Source organism: Mus caroli, chromosome 12 (genome assembly GCF_900094665.2).
Source record: "Mus caroli chromosome 12, CAROLI_EIJ_v1.1, whole genome shotgun sequence".
NCBI lineage: Eukaryota > Metazoa > Chordata > Mammalia > Rodentia > Muridae > Mus > Mus caroli.
Window position 1 is genome coordinate 107,078,926 of NC_034581.1, and position 21,401 is coordinate 107,100,326.

At 54.6% G+C, this 21,401-nt stretch overlaps 1 protein-coding gene across 1 annotated transcript in view; it reads left to right on the top strand.

Annotated features, from left to right (window-relative positions):
• The first annotated feature begins 1,066 nt into the window (after window positions 1-1,066).
• Adssl1 (adenylosuccinate synthase like 1) overlaps window positions 1,067-21,401 on the top strand; it is a 21,933-nt gene continuing 1,598 nt past the window's right edge. The window contains exons 1-12 of the mRNA XM_021179118.2: window positions 1,067-1,368; window positions 9,446-9,548; window positions 13,295-13,357; window positions 13,784-13,834; window positions 14,139-14,205; window positions 15,250-15,357; window positions 15,486-15,567; window positions 15,707-15,833; window positions 16,528-16,682; window positions 17,490-17,614; window positions 19,266-19,363; window positions 20,699-20,848. Coding sequence (XP_021034777.1) covers window positions 1,177-1,368; window positions 9,446-9,548; window positions 13,295-13,357; window positions 13,784-13,834; window positions 14,139-14,205; window positions 15,250-15,357; window positions 15,486-15,567; window positions 15,707-15,833; window positions 16,528-16,682; window positions 17,490-17,614; window positions 19,266-19,363; window positions 20,699-20,848 — 1,321 coding nt within the window. The 5' untranslated portion in view covers window positions 1,067-1,176. The remainder of the gene's footprint in view (window positions 1,369-9,445; window positions 9,549-13,294; window positions 13,358-13,783; window positions 13,835-14,138; window positions 14,206-15,249; window positions 15,358-15,485; window positions 15,568-15,706; window positions 15,834-16,527; window positions 16,683-17,489; window positions 17,615-19,265; window positions 19,364-20,698; window positions 20,849-21,401) is intronic.

Consider the following 21,401-nt stretch of genomic DNA (forward strand, 5'->3'; position numbering starts at 1 on the left):
TCCGAGGCCCTGACTGCTTCAGCCATAGCAACTGAAGAGAGTGTCTATGTCCCTATGTGAAACAGAAGACAGACTACCATGACCTGCTCAGCCAGGGAGGGTAGCAGCAGTGTGGCTGAGGCTGGCTGGGAATAGCCTTTCTTCCCCAAGCTGGGGGAGGGAGGGGTGTCAGTCCCCCAGAGGGTGTGTCCAGTCTCACTGGTCTTGTGACAGTCCTGCGAACTGCCCCCAGGACAACTAGGAGCCTGACTGCTCTGTGAACCTGTCCCAGGGGTCAGTCAGCACACCCTGGAAGGACACCCCCCAGTGAGGGGTGGGGGGGAGCATGCCACACAGGCCTCCCAGCCTCAGGACTTTCCCTTGTCCCTGTTTCCAGTCTGGACTGACCTGCTTCATCTACTACTCAGGAGTGAGTATGAGCAGGCCAAACAGTGTATTCAGATTGGAGCCCGGGAGTGGCAGAAGCCATTGACCCCGAGGTTTCTTGGAAAGTTGAATCCTGCTCTGCTCCTGGGTCCCTCAAGTTGCTCTGACCCCGAGTGGATGGGGGTACTTCATCATACACTTGGCGCTGGGGTCTAGTAGCTAGCTACAGCCACCCAAGAGCTGCATATCTTGGGCCAGCAGGGGTGACTATGTGGCCTGGTGGAGAGACATCGTCCTTAGTTAAGGTGACTTTCTGGGCGGCTCTCAGGAGAACAGTTCCTGGTCCTGGACTCGGGGTTCAAGATGGGGAAACAGGTGATCCCGCAGGCAGATCCTCCAGATTAACGGCAAAGAAACATTTGTGGTTCTGCTTTTGTTAACGGCTCTCTTGCTCCGTAAAGAGCAACTACCTCCGCTGTTTGTGCAACCCCAAACCCTAGTCCTAGCAGGCCAGTGGGCAGGGGTAGAGTCCGGGTCGTGCAGCACTGGCACCTCTCACGTCCTAAGGTGTTCTGAGTCATCTGCTTGCCCAAGTCGTGTCGGGGTGTCTAGCACCCTAAGTGCGCGCCATCTGCAGCGATAGCGGCAGGGACAGGGAGCTGTGGCCGCAGGTCACCGAGGTGCGTCACCGCGTGCGCAGGACCCGCCCCCGGCCCGCCCCCCTCTCTAGGCGTCCGCATTTAATGGAGCGAGAGCTCTGGCGGCGGCGGGCTCTCGCTTGGCCCAGAGCAGCGGAGGAGCTAAGCCAGCATGTCCGGGACCCGAGCCTCCAACGACCGGCCCCCCGGCACAGGCGGAGTCAAGAGGGGGCGGCTGCAGCAGGAGGCGGCGGCGACAGGCTCCCGCGTGACCGTGGTGCTGGGCGCGCAGTGGGGGGACGAGGGCAAAGGCAAGGTGGTGGACCTGCTGGCCACGGACGCCGACATCGTCAGTCGCTGCCAGGTGCGGGCCAGGCGCCGAGTCCCTCCCTAACCTGCCCAGCGAGCCTCTCCCCTTCCCCGGGATCCGGACGAACCCCTTCCTCCTGTGCCCTGAGTGGGTCACAGCCTTTTGGATTCCTCCCTCCCAGGAGTACCTTCCCCACTGCCTAAGTCCTCCTTCCCACACACACCCTCTCACACAAAGCTCTTGGCCTCCCACCACCCACCCACCTCCTCCCCAGGGCAATGACAGGAGCCCGAGCTAAAAATATAAGTCGCTGAGTTGAGGACATGGGATCCTCAGGGGTAGGGCGTTCCAGGGCGGTGACGGTGGGCCCTCCAGTGGGGAGAGCCCCAACGGGGTGGGTCGAGGTACCCTAAGATGCAGCAAAGGGTGAGAGCTACTTTCTGAGAAGGGGGGTGTCCTCGGCGAGTCAGCCAGGCAGAGACAGGATGAAGATAGGAATCTAACCTAGAGGAACGCAGGGTCAGGGGCCTAAAGCAGAGTTCAAAGGGGTCCTGGCTGACATGGAGAAAGGAGGAGTCAGAGATTTCCCGGGCAGGGTGTGACCCGGTGGCTGGTAGTGCTCAGAGAAGGCCAGAGACAGTCTTTGTGCCCTTGGCCAGCTGCAAAGTGCTCTGAGCGCCCACATTTGTTCTGACTGACTCTGGACAGCGGGTGGGTACTCTCCTAGGGCTAGCTGCCTGCTCTCCTTAGGTCTCTGTGGTGTTGAGCTGCAGCTGACAGCCACGCTGCCTCTGCGGTGCCATCCTCAGCACAGAGGGCTCGGTTTGAAGGAAGATACTCTGTCATACGGGGTTTGGAGCCACACTTATGGCTGCTGACCCAAATGAAGGTGGGGACACCTGCTGGAGTTCTTTCTCCCTGGTTCTGTGGCTTTCTTGCTGAGTTCCCGGGGACTCCTAGGAGGCCCCAGGAGGCATAGCTTGGTTCCCTGGGCCACATTTGCCCAGCTGGGGATGAGGATTTCTGGAAACTCTCCTAAGAATGAGGAGATAGCCTGCTCTCTCACCCTGTTCACCCTTCTCCCTTGAAGTCTCTAGGTCCTAAGGACAGACCTTGGGCCTCCTAAGCCCTACACCTTGCATGCATTGTCCAGCTATGTGTATGCAACTGGGATTCACTCCCAGCGGTCTGGAGGCCTGCTCTCCAGTGACCCAGCACCAAAGCCCCCACCCTTCCTCAGAGCCGTTTGCTCCTGTGGCACCTACAGTCTTTCCATACAACTTGCTGGGTTTGGTCAGCACTGTCAGGGGTGAGCCTCGATGGTCCCAGGCTCCATCTCCTTCTGCGGACACAGTTCCGGGTGAAGATGGGCTATCCCTGCTCTATGCCCAAGTCACCATGACAGATCCGGATCCCCATTTCTTGACAGGACCTTCAAGGATCAGCGCAGGACCACAGTCACCCACTCAGAGGGGCTATGTCTCCCCACCACCCGACCTCCCCAGCAGACCCAAACAGGTGTTCCCCCGAGGAATATGAGAGTAGAGACATGTTTCTCTTCCAGTCTCTCATGAACTAGCCCGTCAGGAACCTCCCACAGAGCTCCTCTACAGGTTGGGAAACTGAGGCTCAGAAAAGTTGAAGAGCCAAACTAACTGCTCCTTTGAATCCCTGGAAGCCTTTATCACAAGCCACCATGGTGGCACAGGCCTATCCTCTTCCCCCCCACTTCATGGACAAGGCAAAAGAGTCAGCCTTCCATCGGGGTACCACTCAGGCCCTCTGGAAGTCAACTCCAGTCCTTTCCCTGAGTGCCCAGCCCCTGAGTCATTGCAAGCACTTGGTGACTCTGGTTTCCTGCACTTGTCCCTCCCCTTAGCGGGGACCTCTTTGCTTGCCCGTGGCCTCCCAAATCTTCCCTGATCTTATGTGCCTATGGCCAGCCCTGTGTGATCAGAGGCTGGCAGGGTGGGGGCTAGGTAAGTTGCCTCTGGCTTTGAATGGGTGCAGGAACCAAGTGAAGGCTCCAGAGGCCAAGCCCGAAGCTGTGCCAAAGGGCTGGCAAACACAAGAATGCAAATCAAGCCCCCCTTCCCAGTAAGTTCGCTACCTAAAAATGCTGTATAGCCCGCTAGGCTACCCATTCCTTGGGCTTCTGGAGAGTGAGCTGTCCTACCACCTAACCCTTAGAGCCGATGGGGCCATCCTCCAGATCTGGCTTCCACACTTTTCAGTGTCCACAGACACTTGTTGCTGGTCTCCACTACCCTGGGTTCTGACTCTGCCCAGCCCTGCCAGCTACCCTCATCTCTTGCTTTGCTACCTTGATTAATAGAGGGTGTATGGGTCACAATGCAATGCTGAATCCCCAGGAGCATCCCTGGCCTTGAGTCCAGCCTGCATTCTTCTTTCTCCCCGTGTCCCTGCTCTGATTTGGTCCATGCCCCACCCTTCCTGACACATAGTCAGTCTTCCTCTACCCTGCATCTCTGAGGCTGCTGGGGGCTGCATTGTCTTCCTCTCTGGTTCCTCTACTAATTCCACTCCTCCAGGCAAGTCTTCCTGACCTCCCGCTCAGGGTCTCTCTTCCTTTCCCTTGGAGCCCCAGGCACCTCTGCCCAGGCTTCCACTTTCTGAGTCCTCCATGTTTCCTCCTCGGCCGCCTGACTGTCCAGCTGTGTCCAGATGTTCCCTCAGATGGGTCTGATGTACCTGTTACCTGGAGGGTGTGCTGGCCACTATCTTCTCATGCATTCCATTGCTACTCTAGGCTCTCCCTTCTATGTCCACAGTAATCTTTCTCTGATATTTGCAGTAGTCTGGGGCTGCTGTCGAGCTGAGCCTTGTGGAAGAGCTGGCCCCCAGGCAGTAGTAGATAGCCAGGGCTGTGACCACAAGGCTTCTCTAGTAGAGTGGCAAGTGGCACACTTAGAGCTGAGGTTCCATGCTGGGACCCTCCATGCAGTCTGCAGGTGCCCTGGCGCTTTCCCCGAGGGAACATAATGGGAAACACGTGACCTCGGACCCCAGGCTGCTCAGGCAGCCTCTGGAGGGTGAGAGGAGCCACAGCCTTGTGCTGGGAATGCCTGGAGCTGACTCTAGAACCAGGTCTTCCTGTGCCTGCACTTGTTGATGGCTTTGATGGCCAAGCAGTGTCTCCAGGAGAGGACTCCCAGGGTCACATAGCCACACATCACCTTGGGAAGGATTTTGGGAAGGATGTTTATATCTCCTATATCTATACAGGAGACATAAACAGGCCAGACCTGTTTCTCCCTATAAGGAAAGAAGCAAGTGAGTTGTATGTCTGTGAGCATGGACAGGAGCGGGACAATGACTGGACAGTGGAGCTGGCGACATGTTAGTAACTAGGCTCAGTCCTGCAAGCACACAGGACATTCCACCCAAGGCCTGAGGGACAGCCAGCGCGTACAGAGCAGAGATGTCCAGTGGTATCGCTGTGGTGAGCAGAAAGCCCTGCAGATGCTGAAGGAGCTGAGGTGAAGCAGAGCAGAGGTGCAGGAGCCCTGGGAGCTAAATGTCTGTTCCTCAGCTTGCCCCTTGTGTGCACAGCACATCAACACACATGTCACTCACACAGAGTCCTTCCTTGCTGTCTGTGAAGAGGCAGAGTTTCCTAATTAGCCAGGGGCCTCCTGGCTATCTCAGTCATCTCACTGTACTCTACCAGGTACATACAGATATAATCAGGCCAGAATAGGAAGGCGGTAGACTGGAAGGCAGAGGCCCAGAGCACCCCCTAGTGGAAGGCAAATGCCACAGCACCCTGTCCAGGGACCTGGAGGACAAAAGATAGGGAGAGGATTAGGAAGGCCCCAGACATGTGCTGTGGGTGCCCTGCATCCACACACAGGCTTCCTGGATGGAGGAGCCTAAGTAGGCAGGGTGGGGGTATCTATTCCAGGTCTCTGTCCAGCAGGGCCCTGGGACTGTCCTGAAAGGAGATACCGGGACACTAGTTGGTTACATCCAGTCCTGAGGTCCTCTGCGTTGCTTAGGGTCTTTGCACTGACAGGGCTCTGGGTAGTCCGAAGGAGCTGTGTCCAGATGGCCACAAGATGGGGTAACTGTAGGAAAATCGTTGGAGCCTGTGGGTGGGATCTCAGAGCTGTGGGGGCAGGTGGGCTCTGCAGCTGCGTGTTAGGCATGGATAGGCAAAGGTAAGGAGTGTTGGTTTCTGCAGTGCATTTCCACAACCATTGCATATGCAGCCCAGTCAGAGGATGTCCCTACAGGGCCTGCACCCGGAACCCTTCCCTGCCTCACACGGAAGCTATGGGTCATAACTGCAGGGCAAAGCAGAGGTTGGGACCAAGTTGATCTGAAACCGGATCTGGTTTGCTTCCGGCCCCTCTTTGTTTTCTAAAGACAAAAGTCTCTTGTCTTAAACTTCTGGACACCAGGGCCTGAGGGCTCTGGGTGACCAACCAGGCTATTGAAGAGTGCTAGGGGGACTTCGGTGCACACAAAGTCCTCAGAATTGTGCTGTGGTGAGAACTCTGGGAGGAGCCTGGCTGTACCAAGTGGCACTGCTGTGCCCAGCAGGCTCCTGGATGCCTTGACCCTGGGCCCTGGTGTGAACCCCTGTGGTACAGATATCTTGAGGTATGTGCTTTGAGCTGTCTATGTAGCCGTTCCCTTTACCTGGTCTTGGTGTGCCTTGGGGTGACCATACCAAGGGTACTACTCCACGCCATTCACACTGTAAGTGGAGAGGAGCTATCCTTGCTGACGGGCCCCAAAGACTGTGCCCAGGTGCCTGGTGTCTATCTGCAAACATAGGCAGCTGGTCATCTTCTGGTGGACCCCCAGGAAGGGGAGCCTGAGCAAGTACTTAGCTCTGACATCACAGGTCCTTCTTAGTGTGCAGCAACCTATGGTCATGCTGACAGAAGCCCCCTACAGTAGGGCAGGGCCACCGCAGGCCTTTGGGCTATCTCTGACACACTGGCCAGTGCTGCTTGGGCACTGCTAAACTCATCCTGGTACTGAGGGGTCAGTGAGATTCTGAATTCTATGATGCCTTAGAGCAGCCCAAGGCTGGCACACATCTTCATCCTCCAGAGCTGGAGTGGCGTAGGGAGTTTCCCTACCTGTTTAGAGCTCCGTAGGGCCCTCAGGAGCCTACCCACTCAAGGGGTTAATGAGCCTCAGAAACAGAGCTGACCTCTGCCTCTCCTCACCCAACCTCTTGCATGGGAGCCATGTCTAATCAGCTGTACTGGGCAGGTCTAAATGTCCCACAATCCTTTACAGAGGTTGGTGACTTTCATCATGCCCAGATCCGATTGAATGTCTGGTCTGGGTTAGTAAAGTCAAAGAAATGTGCGCGTGCACATGTGTGCATGCGTGTGCGTGTGCGTGTGCGTGTGTGTGTGTGTGTGTGTGTGTCAGCGTGGGGTGGGGGACTCCTGATTCCATCTCCACCAACTGTCCCTGTGCTTCTGATCAGTCTAAGATTTCAATGAGAAGAGGGAGACTGTGACCCTGAGGTCCCACAGGGTTGCTGGAAGCCCAGTGTCCTGGGATGACGTATGCCTTAGCAATGGCCTGTGCCGGATGCCTGGGCATTGCAGTGGGCTCTGGCCCTGAGGTCATCTGATATCTGTTGGCCCATGGTACTCAAGCCTGTTCCTAGGCACCTGTGTTTACCCTCAACACAGACAGGCGGGTGCTTGCTGTCTGTGTCACCAAGCCAGCTGACGTGGCCCTGGGCACTCAAAGAGAAGGTGGGAAAGAGCACCCTTCCTGGGGTGTCTGGGTTCCATGGACCTTGCCACACAGTGGGAGGCAGGTTGGCACCTTGCTGTCCCTGGAGGTCAGCCAGCCCAAGCAGAGCTCATCCATCTACGCTCTGCTGTAAGCCCGTCTTCTCTTGGGACCTCAGTTTCCATATCTGTTCTTGGAGACCATCTTGACTGCCTCAGGCAGGAAACATGACAGTGAGTGTTCACATAATTGAGGAATTGAAAGGCGGCGGCAGCGGCAATTCTGCACCTGCTGTGGCAAAGCCAAGCATGGATACAGTCTTGGAACCCAAGTCTTGCCATGGTCCCTCTTGGGACATGGGCTTGTCCCATGCTGATGGTGTGACTTTACAAGCCTAGGGGCAGGACACAGGCATCTGCTGTGCCTAACTGATGGCAAGTTCAAAGCCAGAGCTGCAGGAGGCTCCCTCAGTTCCCACTTCCTTCATGCCCCCACCCACAAATACTCTCTCCTTCCCACTAGTCCCTCTGGGCCTTTTCTTAGGCAGTTTCCCTTCCAGCACATCTGTCCTGTTCTGTGTCATTTCTCCTGCTCCATGGGAAGCCCAGGGTCACAGAGGTTGTAAGGACAGACTGCTACCTCCAGGTTTCCCAAGGAGGTAACCTCCTGAGCCTGGAGCCACCCCAAGAATCAAGAGCTCCCTGCAAGTCTTGTTAAGCTGGTGGGCCTCCCGGACAGTCCCCGCCCTTTACACAGCAAACAGCTCCAGCAGAATTGTTTCAGAGGCTTCGGGACAGACTGCATAGCATGCCTTCTCTAATAGTTGGTTGTCTGGGGGCCACGCCATGAAGTTGGCCTCTAGCTGACCCATCTCAGTCAACTACATGGTAATAAGCCCCACAGAGGGCAGGCAAGGAACAGGAAGCTTAGGCATACAGGTCTGGGGCCTTCTCTTAAAACTCTTGGAAAGTGAAGTCCTTGGAGGGAAAGCCCCTTACCCAGGCTCTCAGCATCAGTATCGTCTGCCGCCTACCTCAGCAGGAGCTGGGAAATGTGATCCATCATATCCCAGTGCTTAGGGGTGTCATGAAAGGAGGTGAACCTTCACTGAAAGGCCTACTTTAGTAGGCAAGGGAAAGATGTGTGGAGCTGAGGTGTCTCAGCTCCATCAGCAAGGTGAACAAAAGTGTCATGTGCCTGGCCTGTTTGTCTTCTGGGGCAGGGAGGGGAACTGGAGCTGAGGGTCCCCAAGCTACAGTGAGCACAGCTGCTCTCCACTGTAGAGTTAGGGGGACCACAGCGCAGTCTGCAGGTGGGATTTGGTACTGCAGGCCATAACTCTCAACGTGTGGGTTGATCCCTTTGGGGGTCACATATCAGATGCCTTGCCTATCAGACGTTTACATTGTGATTCATAACAGTAGAAAAATATACTTATGAAGTAACAACAAATTGGGGGTCACCACAACATAAGGAACTGTAGTAAAGGGCCACAGCTTTAGGGAGGCTGAGAACCATTGTTCTAGAAGGCCCTTGTGCCTTGTTCCCCAACACACACACACACACACACATACACACACACACCAGCACACCCAGACTACAAGTTCCTGCTGGACAGAGTTCTGCTAAGGAGGCTCCCCTACCTCCTGTGGGTGGAGGATTCCACAGTCAAAGGCAAGAGAGTTTTAGTGACTCACCACCATGAGGCTCTGGGAGCTGGAGGACTGAGTGTCCAGGGTATGGAGCTGTGTACTTGTGGTCAGGTGACTGGCTAATGGCAGAAAGATGCCGGAGCCTGAAGCCTGTCCTTGGCGTGGGCCCTCTCCCCACCCTGAAAACCCTATTCCAGCTGGACTATCCACAGTCAGCCTGAATTCCCAAAAGAAGCAGCCTTCCTAGAACAGGCTGACCTAGGAGTCACCTGGTCCTTTCATTTTCACCCAGGGTGGGGCCTGGTGAGGACTCTGTGTGTGTGTGTGTGTGTGTGTGTGTGTGTGTGTTTGTGTGTGTGTGTGTGTGCAAGCTGGGCTGTGTGTGTGTGTGTGTGTGCAAGCTGGGCTGTGGGGTCTGAGTCTGCGCTTTCCACAGGGATGGTTCCTCATTCCTCTCTGGTAGAGAGGGGGGCTCAGCAAGGTCCACCTGCCAGGGCTGCAGTAAGCCCTAGGACCAGGCTGGGCCTGAGCACCTCCATCTGGCCATCTCAGCATCAGATACTAACTCAGCCCAAGGTCCTGACCATTGATTTAGACTCCCCAAGCCCTAACGCTGGACAATACTGGGCTCTTAGGCACCATGTCGGGAGAGAGCTGGCTTTGGAGTGAGGCTAGAGTACTAGGCAGGCCCCTGTGAGATAGTCTTCAACACTCGGATACCAATGGCTCATTCCGGTCTCTGTTTCTAGGGGGGCAACAATGCGGGGCACACAGTAGTGGTGGACGGCAAGGAGTATGACTTTCACCTGCTCCCCAGCGGCATCATCAACACCAAGGCCGTGTCATTCATTGGTGAGTGCCCCTGCAGTCCCAGCCTGACTTCCTGAACCAGGATGCCAGTGTGTATCGAGAGGGTGGGGAGTCTCACTGTACAAACCCCAAGGCTGGAGCCCAGAAAGTGTCCTCTGAGCCTGGTCTTAGCAGGAGTCAGAGGGTAGAGGAAGCTCTGTGGAGCACACAGAGCTCTCTCTGTCTCTGTCTCTCTGTCTCTCTCTGTCTCAGTGTGTGTGTGTGTGTGTGTGTGTGTGTGTGCTCAAGTTCATGTGTATGGATATGTTTGTATGTGTGCCTTCGGAGCACATGGGCCTGGGAACAGCCTGGGCACATTTATAGCTGTTCTTTCCTGATGCTGCCTGGGCTGTTATAGCCATCTACCCCTCGGACAGCTGTTCCAGATGCCTGACAAGGCTTCCCTACCCTGGTCTCTCTGGTTGACGAAGAAGACCCCCCTCTCATCCAGCTCACCCCCAGCCCCTCTTGTCTTCATTATTCTAGCTCTGGCTGATATACTTGTGGCTTATCTGACCCCCACATCTCAGTCAGGAAGCAAAGGCAAGGTACTGCCTGGCCAGCAGCCAGCAGATAGCACAGCCATGGTGTTAAGAGCAGAGGAAGGAAATCTGCAAGCTAGGGGCTGGGGTGGGCGGAGTCAGGGCTCAGGCTGGAGTGGGCGGAGTCAGGGCTCAGACTCCACAGAGCCCCTCCTCTCAAGTACACGCTGTCTCTAGCCCTCCGGGTTCAGAGCCAGGATGGTGGTGACAGTCACCTTCTACAATGAGAAGTCCCAGCTACCGAGGTGGCCTGTCCCTGTGTGTGCTCAGCAGAGCGGCAGAATGGGGTGCTGTCCATCCTTTGGGGAGCCTACAGGAAACAAACTGCTTCTACCCATCCAGAACCTTCCCTGGTGGAACATCACAGTGACAATGCAAGTGACCCAGAGCATGTGCTGCTCAGCCCTGGGGATGGCTTGGAGCTGACAACAGGAGAGTGACTGGCAACTGGAAGCTTGCTCAAGAACAGAGGAGCCGTGCTCATCCAAAGGGTGCCTGCTCGCTCAGAGCAGCCACTCGGCAGGAGCACCAGCCTGTGCTGAGGGTCAGCTTGCGACATTCCTCGCCTCTCTGCTGCGGGGTTATTTCAAGATGTTGTGGCATTTGAGTGACCTTTTATGTTCAGGGTGGCTTGTGTAATCTCTGAGTCACTCCAATCTGGACTGGTGTTCCACCTCCCTCTGCCAAACCTATGCCATGGCCAACCCCACGAGGCTGAGGCTAGCATAGGGTTCCTCCTGAGAGCAACGGTGATCTCTGCTTACTTGGATCTCCTCAGTCCAGACCCTACACTGTGTGTGGCTTCAGCAGGCCCTCCTCGCCCCTCTGGTCGGCCTGTGTATCGGCATCGAGCTGTAAGGGTTTACTCTGAGGATCCTGTATTTGGTTTTCCATGAATAACAATAGCCTCCAGGATCCTTGTAGGGTTCTGGGAACCTTTTAGGGACCACATTTTTCCGTGCTTCCGATTCTTTTTTTTAAAGATTTATTGATTTATTATATGTAAGTACACTGTAGCTGTCTTCAGACACTCCAGAAGAGGGAGTCAGATCTTGTTACGGATGGTTGTGAGCCACCATGTGGTTGCTGGGATTTGAACTTCGGACCTTCGGAAGAGCAGTCGGGTGCTCTTACCCACTGAGCCATCTCGCCAGCCCGTGTTTCCGATTCTTATGGAGCTGCTTCGTTGAACCATAATTTACACATTGCGAAATCCACCCATCGTCAGGGGTGGAGAAGGGGCTCAGTGGTTAAGGAGAGCCGCTGCTTTTCCAGTTCCCAGCACACGTGTGGCAGCTCACGAGTTGGTAGCTTAAGTTCCAGGTTATCTGACACCCTCTTCTGGCCTCCATGGGCACCAGACATGCTCAGCCATATGCAAGCATAACACCCACACACGTCAAATGCAATACAATAAAATAGAATATTTTAAATTACCCACTGTAAAGGCGAGGCAGCACCGTTGATTCCAGAATGTTCTGAGGCAGTAGTTTATATTTGTGTTGGTTTGCTTTGCTTTGCTTTTAAGGAGGGGTCTCGTGTAGCCCAGGCCAGACTGGAACCTGCTCCAAAGCCAAGTCTAACCTTGGCTTGTCCTCACACTGAGAAGTGGGTTGATTTGAGAATTTGAGAACCCAGACTGGCTCCAAACTCATGATCCTCTTGCCTCAGCCTCCCAAGTGCTGAGAGTCCGGGCCTGCACATCGTGTTTGCAGTGGGCTCAAAGCTGCTGCTCTGAGTCCAGAGTCACAGCCACTTAGACCAGGATGCAGTCTGGTGTTCTGGGCAGAGAAGGCTAGCCCTGGAGGCATGCAGGGGTGGGAGCTGCAGGAACAGGGGACTGGGGAATCTGGGTTCTGTACATGTTGGATAGAAAGAGGGCTTCCTGCTAGGCCATCCTGGAGCAGGCAGCTTGCGGGCTTGGGACCCTGGCTGTGTTAAAGCTCAGTCCCTCCTCTCTGGACGACGGTGGTTACCACATGGAAGACAGCCTCCGTTCCTATTTGCTTTCTTTTGCTGAGGCACTCCGACTAAAAGCAACTTGGGGAGGAGGAGAGAATTTATTTGGCTTACATTTCCAGGTCACAGTTCATTGTTGAGGGAAGCCAAGGCAGGAACTTAAATAGGATCTGAAACAAAAACCAAAGAGGAATTCTGCTTACTGGCTCTCACTCTCTGGATCATTCATGCCCAGCTCTATCTGTCAGTTCATCTATCTATCTATCTATCTATCTATCTATCTATCTATCTATCTATCTTCTCCTCCTCATTCTTTGTTTGGGTCTTGCTATGTAGACCAGGCTAGCCTTGAGTCATAGAGATCTACTGTGCTTCTTCCTCTAGACTGCTGTGATTGCAGGCATGCTCCACCATGCCCAGCCTCGGCTAACTTTCTTTTACAGCCCAGGCCCCTGCCTACGAATGGCATCACCCACAATGAGCTAGGGCCTCTCACATCAATTAGCAATCAAGACATGCTCACAGGCCATCTGATCAAGGGAGTTCTTCAGCTGAGGTTTCTGCTTCCTGGGTGACTTAGGCTGTGTCAAGATAAAAACTAAACAGGATGCCTCCATAACTGCCCTTGCCTCACACCAGCTGGGGCTGAGTGTGCAGCTTCCCCAGACACTCCATCTGCCTGCGTTTTAGGGTCCTCCAGTCCTCCTGACAGCTCACTTCCTGAGGCACTAAGAAATATCCTAGCATATGACATTCACAGATATTTATCCCCTAACCTTCCAGAGGCCTCACTACTCTCTAAGATGTGTCAGTTATAAAAAGTGGCTATAGCCATCTGGGGCAGGCTCAGTGCTCAGCCCCTTTGGGTGAACACCCAGGATTGAGACTCACGGTCTGCAGAACTTTCCATCCCACATACTAACACTATGGAGCCCTAAACTCCAGCCCACCTGTCCATCCTCCGCTTCCCCCAGGGTCCAGAGGCTGATCGAAGCTCTCTGTCTAGCTGATAGGTCCAGAAGCTCGCTGTCTTCCTGAGTGTGGCAGCTTGAGACCTCACCTTAGTGGGCTGTAGGGGGTCATATCTTCCATGTCTGAGCCCAGTGTCCCCAAGTGTCACTATGCTGCTTCATGCCATCGAGTGACCACATCCATCCCCAGAGTCTGGGCCCTTGAGTTGTTTGCCCTTGCTGTCTACCCATACCATTTGAAATGTAAATAGTCATGATTCCGTGCCCTGTGTTGCAGGCAATGGCGTGGTCATCCACTTGCCGGGCTTGTTTGAAGAGGCAGAGAAGAACGAGAAGAAAGGTAGGCCATCTGTGACCTTGCCCCCGCCCCCCCCCATACCCTCTTCCCCCCGCCCCCCCCCCCCGCTCACAGGCCCCCTCACTGTGCGCTAGCTCAGCAGAGCCCTCACTAAGCAGCAGAAGCTGGGCAGCTCAGAATTTCTAAAACTGCTGCTGCAGGCTCTGCCTACAGCATCACAGGCCCCTAAATTGTCAAAGTGCAGGACATGGAGGAAGAGGCTGAAGCGAAAGGAGCTCTAGCACGGGTGTGGTGTCTCTTGGGTTGCAGTCCGGGGAGCTCAGCAGGCAGTGCCAGGGCAGGGCTGTGGCTGCTGTGCACTGTGTGTGCTCCTTCAGAACCTGGCACACACTTGAGTCAACAGTACTGAGGGGGAGGGTCACCCAAGAGTGCCCACAGTGTGCTGTCTTCTCTGCCACATCCCCGCAGGGCTGAAGGACTGGGAGAAGCGGCTCATCATCTCTGACCGGGCTCACCTTGGTAAGCTTCCCATGGGGCCCTGGGGTTGGCCCCTTCTTGCCCTTTCCATAGTACAGAGCTCAGGAGACCCTGGAGCGCCTACCTGGCACCATAGGCTGCTGAGCCTCAGGGTAGCAGCTAGGTCAAAGCCAGGGTCATACTTGGTTACCCCTTTGTGGAGCCTGGGACTCTGGGATCCCTGTTCTGCTCCCAGCCAGGCACCCTTCCGCTGACCCATTCTCCTGACACAATCCAGAAAATGAAGTCCCTCACAAACTTCTACCCTCTGCTTCTCTCCTGCCCATGTGCTGGCTGCTGGCAACAGTGTTCGACTTCCACCAGGCAGTGGACGGGCTGCAGGAAGTACAACGTCAAGCACAAGAGGGGAAGAAGTAAGTTCCTCTTGCCACTGTTGTTCTTCCTCTTCCTGGGGACTTCCAGTCCCACAATCTGGTGGCCTGGGTGCAGGTCCTGCCTGAGCAGGAGAGGGGCCCTTGTCATCCACTAACTTAGGGGTCCTGTGAGAATAAAACCTGCAAGAACAACAGGGTAGCCCAGCCTTGGGGGTCACACCCTGACTCTGTTGGCTGCCACTGCTGTCTCCTGCCACAGCTGCACCATCCTGAGCACGGGCACATCCCATAGAGGAGCAGGACAGACACTGAAGAGGCCTGACTGCCCCTGCTTGACCAACAGCCACTGCAGCCTGCAGCCCCCATTCCTGCTCCTGCCCAAGTGATGCTTGCTCTTCTATCCACTCAGGAATGTTATTTAGAATTCCAGATGTGCCAGGGATGCAGGTGGGAAGCTGTCAGGGGCACACACACACACACTGCCTCTGCACAGGTGCACAGTGCTCACATACATGTCAAGGCACATTGATTACACAACTCTGCATATGAGCAAGAGTGTGTGTTTGCATGTGCACACGGCACACGGGGCACACAGGTGCCTGCACGCATGCATGTACCCAAAGGTTCACATTCATGAGCACTCGTGTGTGCTTGCACTTGTACGGATACATGAGTCACATGGTGCACATGCAGTCATATATATGCACTAGCACAAGCACACTCTCACATGATCACACACACAAGACACAGGTGGCGACAGTGAGCACTTGATTGACTTGGGGTCGCTGGGGCAGACCTGAGGTAAGCAGAATCAACACTGCCACAGTATTCTTGCTACCAAGGCACTAATGTCAACATTTAGAAGCAGACAGGGAAGCCCTGATGCGGAAACCCAGGACTCTCTTCCCCACCCACCTGGCATCCTGCTGCTATGTGCTTGAGCTGTCCACATGTCCCCGCCGCTGCTGTTGGTGACCTCCTTCTCACCTTCTGGCCTTGATTCCTGGACTAGACCGTGGGTCTGCCAGAAGCTGGGGTGGGATCAGCCGGGCTCCTCAGCAGCGCCCACTTTGCATCTTTCAGTATCGGCACCACCAAGAAGGGAATCGGACCAACTTACTCCTCCAAAGCTGCCCGGACAGGCCTCCGCATCTGTGACCTTCTCTCAGATTTTGATGAGTTTTCTGCCAGGTAGGTCTGCCCACCCTCCCACAGCCCAGGGGTAAGACATGGAAAGGTGGGGGAAGACAGGCTGGGAAATGGAGCAGTCGAGGCCAGTGTGGGTCCTCAGAGGGTCACAGTGAGGGTTGCCTGCACAGATTCAAGAACCTGGCCCACCAGCACCAGTCCATGTTCCCCACCCTGGAAATAGATGTGGAAGGTCAACTCAAAAGGCTCAAGGTAAACTGGGCGGGGCTCTGGGGAAGCACATGGGGGTGGGGCAGACCTGGGCGGAGCCCAGAAGTCCCAAGCAGGTACTACTGCCAGCTTTCAGCTCCTGTGGGCTCTGCAGCCTCACGTGGTTGCACGGTCCTCTCAGGGCTTTGCTGAGCGGATCAGACCCATGGTTCGAGATGGTGTCTACTTCATGTATGAGGCCCTGCATGGTCCCCCCAAGAAGGTCCTGGTGGAAGGTGCCAACGCGGCCCTGCTCGACATCGATTTCGGTGAGTGCTCCACCGAGCAGTTCCATCCTGAGGGGCTCTAACACGGTCTTTCCTATCTGCTGGGGACTATAAGAACCCATGGAGCATGCTCACCACAAGGATCCCGTTGTCCTGTTGGCCTAAGTTCAGCTATATCAGGGAGCTTCCAAAAGGCTGAACTAAGATGAGGGAATTGGGACCGAGATGCCAGAGGGGGGTCAAGGGAGCCTTGCAAGGACAGGTACTTCATAGCGCTAGCCCTTGGCATGCCAGTCTACAGCCCTGATTGTTGGGGAAGCCAGGCCACCTCAGTACAGGCTCCTATGTGATTTGCACAGCACCCCATTTAGGCCACTGCCCCAGGACAGGCCCCCAGACTGGTGGCCGGGGTGATCCCCATAGAGCAGTGGTTCTCAACCTTCCTGCTGCTGTGACCCTTTAATACAGTTCCTCATGTTGTGCCAACTCCAACCAAAAAATTATTTGATACTTCATAATTTTGCTACTGTTATCAATCGAAATGTAAATGTGTGTTTTCCAATAGTCCTAGGCGACCCCCATGAGAAAGGGTCATTTGATCCCCAAAAGGGGTCACAACCAAGAGGTTGAGAACCACCACTATAGAGGGACTCCAACTGCCCTTTTCTGAAAAGGCCTCTTGGGCCCTGGGGTCTGCACAGGGTAATGAGTGTCCACTGATTGTTCTGTCCTGCAGGGACCTACCCCTTTGTGACTTCTTCCAACTGCACTGTGGGTGGTGTGTGCACCGGCCTGGGCATCCCGCCTCAGAACATAGGTGATGTGTATGGTGTGGTAAAGGCCTACACCACCCGTGTGGGCATCGGGGCCTTCCCCACGGAGCAGATCAATGTGAGTCCCAGCACTGGGGTGAGGTGGGATATTTGGGGTTGTGTCAGGTGGAGCTGTAGGTATGGGAAGGGGACCCTACTGAGCAATTCTCCATGACCTAGTGGGGTCTTTTTACAGCACAAGCTTAGAGGTGAGATGTTAGAGGCTTTGAAGGCCAGCCTGTTCCAACACCATCAGCAACACACGTCACAAAATGGGTGTGTGTGTGTGTGTGTGTGTGTGTGTGTGTGTGTGTATGTGTTCACAACTCCATTTTCCTGTCAAGCATGTGAGGCCCACAGATGAGTGGGAAATCTTCAGTACTTAGAAGTTGAAAGCAAGGCCCCTGTTCTAGCCTTGGAAGCATTTCTAGCCTTGGGAGCATTTCTTGAAACTACTGAGGCCTCAGAACCTTCTCCTGGCCTTCCTTACCTGGCCTTACCCTGACACCTGATTCAGATGAGTCGTGGCTCTTGTCCCAGGAAAGGGAAGTGTCTGAGAGAGCCTGAGGTGGGCTGTGTTTAGGGTGGGAGATAAACCCTGCCCCTGCACCCCAAGTTGCAGGACAAGCCCCCACCCCCACTTGCCCACACTTAAACAGGATAGGGGAGGTGGGTTGTCTGCGCCTCCACACACAGGCTGGGCCTCGGGGACAAGTCCTGCCTCCTCAGAACCACACTGGGGAGCAAAGCCCTGTGTGAGACCTCAGCTGGAGGAGGATGGAGAGGAGAGGAAGCCATGAGCACAGGAGACAAGCAGGCACACGCCATACCTGTCCTGGCCAGTGCCCAACATGGCGGGCACAGACGGTCCTTTATTCTCACATAGGAAATTGGAGATCTGCTGCAGAACCGTGGCCATGAGTGGGGCGTGACCACAGGCAGGAAGAGGCGCTGTGGCTGGCTGGACCTGATGATCCTCCGATACGCTCACATGGTCAATGGCTTCACTGCGTAAGCAGCCCTTCTGAATACTCAGGGTTAGGGTTAGGGTCAGGGCTAGGCACCATCAAAGCGACACCACACAGGAGTCTTCTCCCATCCCAAAGGCCACAGTGCAAGTGGAACTCCTCTCAGAGGATGGGCCCCAACATCTGTGTGGAGTCTTTTTATCCAACCAAGTACCCTCCCCAAAGTGAGGCCAACGCTAGGGAGTGACACGGAAGCTATAGGTGTGGAGCAAACCCAGAACAGGGTCACACTTCCATCCTGACCAATCCAAAATCACTGTGATGGTCATGTGAGAGTGGGTGTGAAGCTGCCCGGGTGTGGGACCAAGTGCAAGGTGAGGCTGATCCAGAGCTGAAGTACCAGAGCCAGGACAGAACATCCTCAAAGACAGGCATCTTTGGGAGTCATTCACTCCCTTACCATGCACATGCAAATGTGGCCACTGGTTTTGTCTGCAGGGCTTGGGGACATTCTACAAAGTACAGTGGTAGTTTCTAAGCCAGAAGGACCTGGCATTTCTAGAACCCTTGTCCCACAGGAGGAACTCTGGGAGGGGGTTGGGAAAGCAGACAGGCAGGCAGGGCTCCAGGTGCCTTCTGGAAGGTATGTTGTCAAGTCAGCCTCACAGCTCCCATGGACCGCTGGAAACCGACTTATCTCTCCCGAGGATACAGAACCCCAGTGAGAAAGGCTCCCATGGTCAGGAGACAAAGGTGGAAGGGGTCAAGGTTGGGTAAGGGCCTAAAGCAAGGCATCCCTCCATCCACAACAGGGGCCTTCCCAGGTCCTCTACCCCTGTAGGCCTGCGAGAGAGAGAAAGCCTGCAAGGATGCTCTCAGTTGGGATAATAGAACAATTTCCTTCAGGAGTATCAGGGAACACAGGGTAGACCTCAGAGTCTTTGCAGAGGCCTGATTGCTTAGGACAGAATGAGACTTCATAGGACGCTGACTTCCCTGTCTTCTCTCCATCTTGGTAAGAGGGGCAAGGCTCCCCCACCAGCATTGGAAAGTCTCTGGTAGCTTTAAGACAACCAGAACCTCCCTAGGTGGGAAAAGAGCTGCTAGGTAGCTATTAGTATGAGACTGGTGAAGAAGTAGCTGAGACCTTGTGACGTAGATGCAGGGTAGCACGGGTCTGCACCCCACATTCAGCCTGAGAAGGCACAGCCAGATGAGATCTACCCATGAAGTCTGTATGGAAAGAAGGGAGTAAAAAAAAAAAAAAAGGAGGGGGGGGAAGGAAAGAAACTTGGTACAAGGCAGTTTTGAAGAAAGCCAAGAAAGGCCACTGCCAGGTTGCTTTGGGGTGGTGCTTAAGCAGATGCATCCTGGGAAAGTGGAAGAAAAAGTGGGTACCGTGCTCTAGCAGTGGGCCCCAAAAGCCCCATGCTACAGGGCAAACATGGCAAGAGCATTGGGCAGAGGAGGCACCTGCTGGCAAGAGAGAAAGCCAAGATTTCAGCAATGCAGATGCAGGACTCAGGCCCAGAGGCAGCTAGTCCTCTAGCCTGTTCAGCAGTTGTATTGGAGGAATCCCCTAATCTTTGCCGTGTTCCGTGCAAACAACAGGAGAAAGGGGAGGGTGAAAAGCAGACATAAGCGATGACAGGGTACATTTCTCCATTTTGTCTCTGTTTCTTGTTTGGGGACAGGCTGGCATTGACCAAGCTGGACATACTGGATGTCCTGAGCGAGATTAAAGTTGGCATCTCCTACAAGCTCAACGGAAAGAGGATTCCCTACTTCCCTGGTATGTGAGGCGAAGCAAACCTGAGTTCTCTTCACTGTCAGGATACATCTTGAGCATCAGAATAGACATCCACTAGTTTCTAGGTGACTAGGAGAGGCATTCCTGCCTCCAGCAGGCAAAGGGGAGGGGTTGAGACTCTGAGGGCCACTGCTTGTCTCCTAAGACCTGCAGGCAGCTGCGTCTCTCAGTTTCTTGGGGAGGCCTGGCCCATCTCTGGGAAGCCTTGGGCCTTCTAGTGGCTTGGAAATGTGTTGAGATGGGGCTGAAAGGTAGGCTGGGAGTCCACCCTGCCACCCTCGCTAGCCTCAGAAAGGCCTGTCTCCAGGAAGATGGATAGCCTGGAGACTCAGGAGACATGAGCTGCCCTGAAAACCATGGATCTCTAGGGAAATGCATTTCAGATGAGAAAACCCTGCCCTGTGGATGGATTCCTTTTTATTTTCTGGTGCTGGGGATAAAACTCAGGGCCTTGCCTTTGCTAACAGGTGCTTAGTCCCAAAGCTGCCTCCTCATCCCTGAGTGACACATAAGAGTCTGGCCCGGCTCCTGTGCCTATGGGCCTTGTGTTTTCTTAAACACAGGGCTGTTTTTCTGGCGTTTGGGTTCTTGTGTCTGGAATATGCCTGTCAGCCTCAGGTCAGAGACAGGTCTTATCAACAAAGACTCCCTCTCCTGCAGCACGCTATAGGCAAACTACCTCTTGCTTGCCACTTCCAAGGAAACCCAGACAGACTCAGTCCTGTCCCTTGGCTTGTGGAGCCACGTGTATCCTTGAGGCCTGGGTTTTTGACCCTATTGACCCCTGACCTTTGAAAGGATGATCCTTCAAGGTCATAGAGTCTTGCCGGTGGCTCTGGGCTCTGTGGTAATGTGGAGTACCCAGGAAAGACACTGCCTGGATATGAGGAGTGAGAATCCTATAAAGATCCTATTCCAGCATCTTCCATTAGCAAGGGATGATGCACCAACTACTAGTCATGGGGTCCCAGCACAAAGTTGGGTGTCCCAAGCAGGAAGAGCCATGTACCTTTAAGGATGCCTTGGCTTTGGGATTCTAGAATCCTTTATAATGTCCAGTTGTACCTCAGAGTTTCCCTATTGACAAATCTGTCAGCTACTCAGCAGATGCCAGTGTCTCACAACTGGCCATGCTTCCTGGCTGGAAGGGGCACAGCCAATGTTTGAGCCCCACGGCATCCCCTGATCACTGCCCAATGCTGAAAAGCCATCAGGGCCACAGGTCCTCAGCAGCCAAGTCACCAGGTGAGAAGACGACCGTCTCCACAAGTGGGATAGTCTACAGACCCTGCTGAGCCCACCCTCTCCCACCCACAGCTAACCAGGAGATCCTGCAGAAGGTGGAGGTTGAGTATGAAACATTGCCTGGATGGAAAGCAGACACCACAGGCGCCAGGAAGTGGGAGGACCTACCCCCGCAGGCCCAAAGCTACGTGCGCTTCGTGGAGAATCACATGGGTGTTGCAGGTGGGTTCCTTTTACCCCCACACCCTCAGCCCTGGATACCCCGAAGGGCCTGTACCTCAACACAAGGCCTAGTGAGAAAAAAGAAACCCTGAGCAGTAACCACATGAATGGGACAGACAAGAAGAGGTAGATCTAGAACAGGTGCCATCAGGGGCAGGTCATTTCCTCAGCTCCAGCCAAGCTCGGGTCCACTGACTCAACCTAGGGTGTAGCCTAGGGTGGAAAAAGCAGGCAGTGTGTATGTGCCCTGTCGTCCATGTATGTGTACCACATACATGCCTGGTGCCCACAGAGGTCAGAAGAGGTCATTGGTTCCCCGGAACTGGAGCTACAGACATCTGTGAGCTGACATGTGGGTACTGAAAGCCAAACAAATCCTGGTCCATGCAAGAGCAACACGGCTCTACACTGCCAAGCCACCTCCCCTGCCCCAGAAAGGGAGCATTTAAAACTGTACTGTGGGGGCTGGTGAGATGGCTCAGTGGGTAAGAGCACCCGACTGCTCTTCCGAAGGTCCAGAGTTCAAATCCCAGCAACCACATGGTGGCTCACA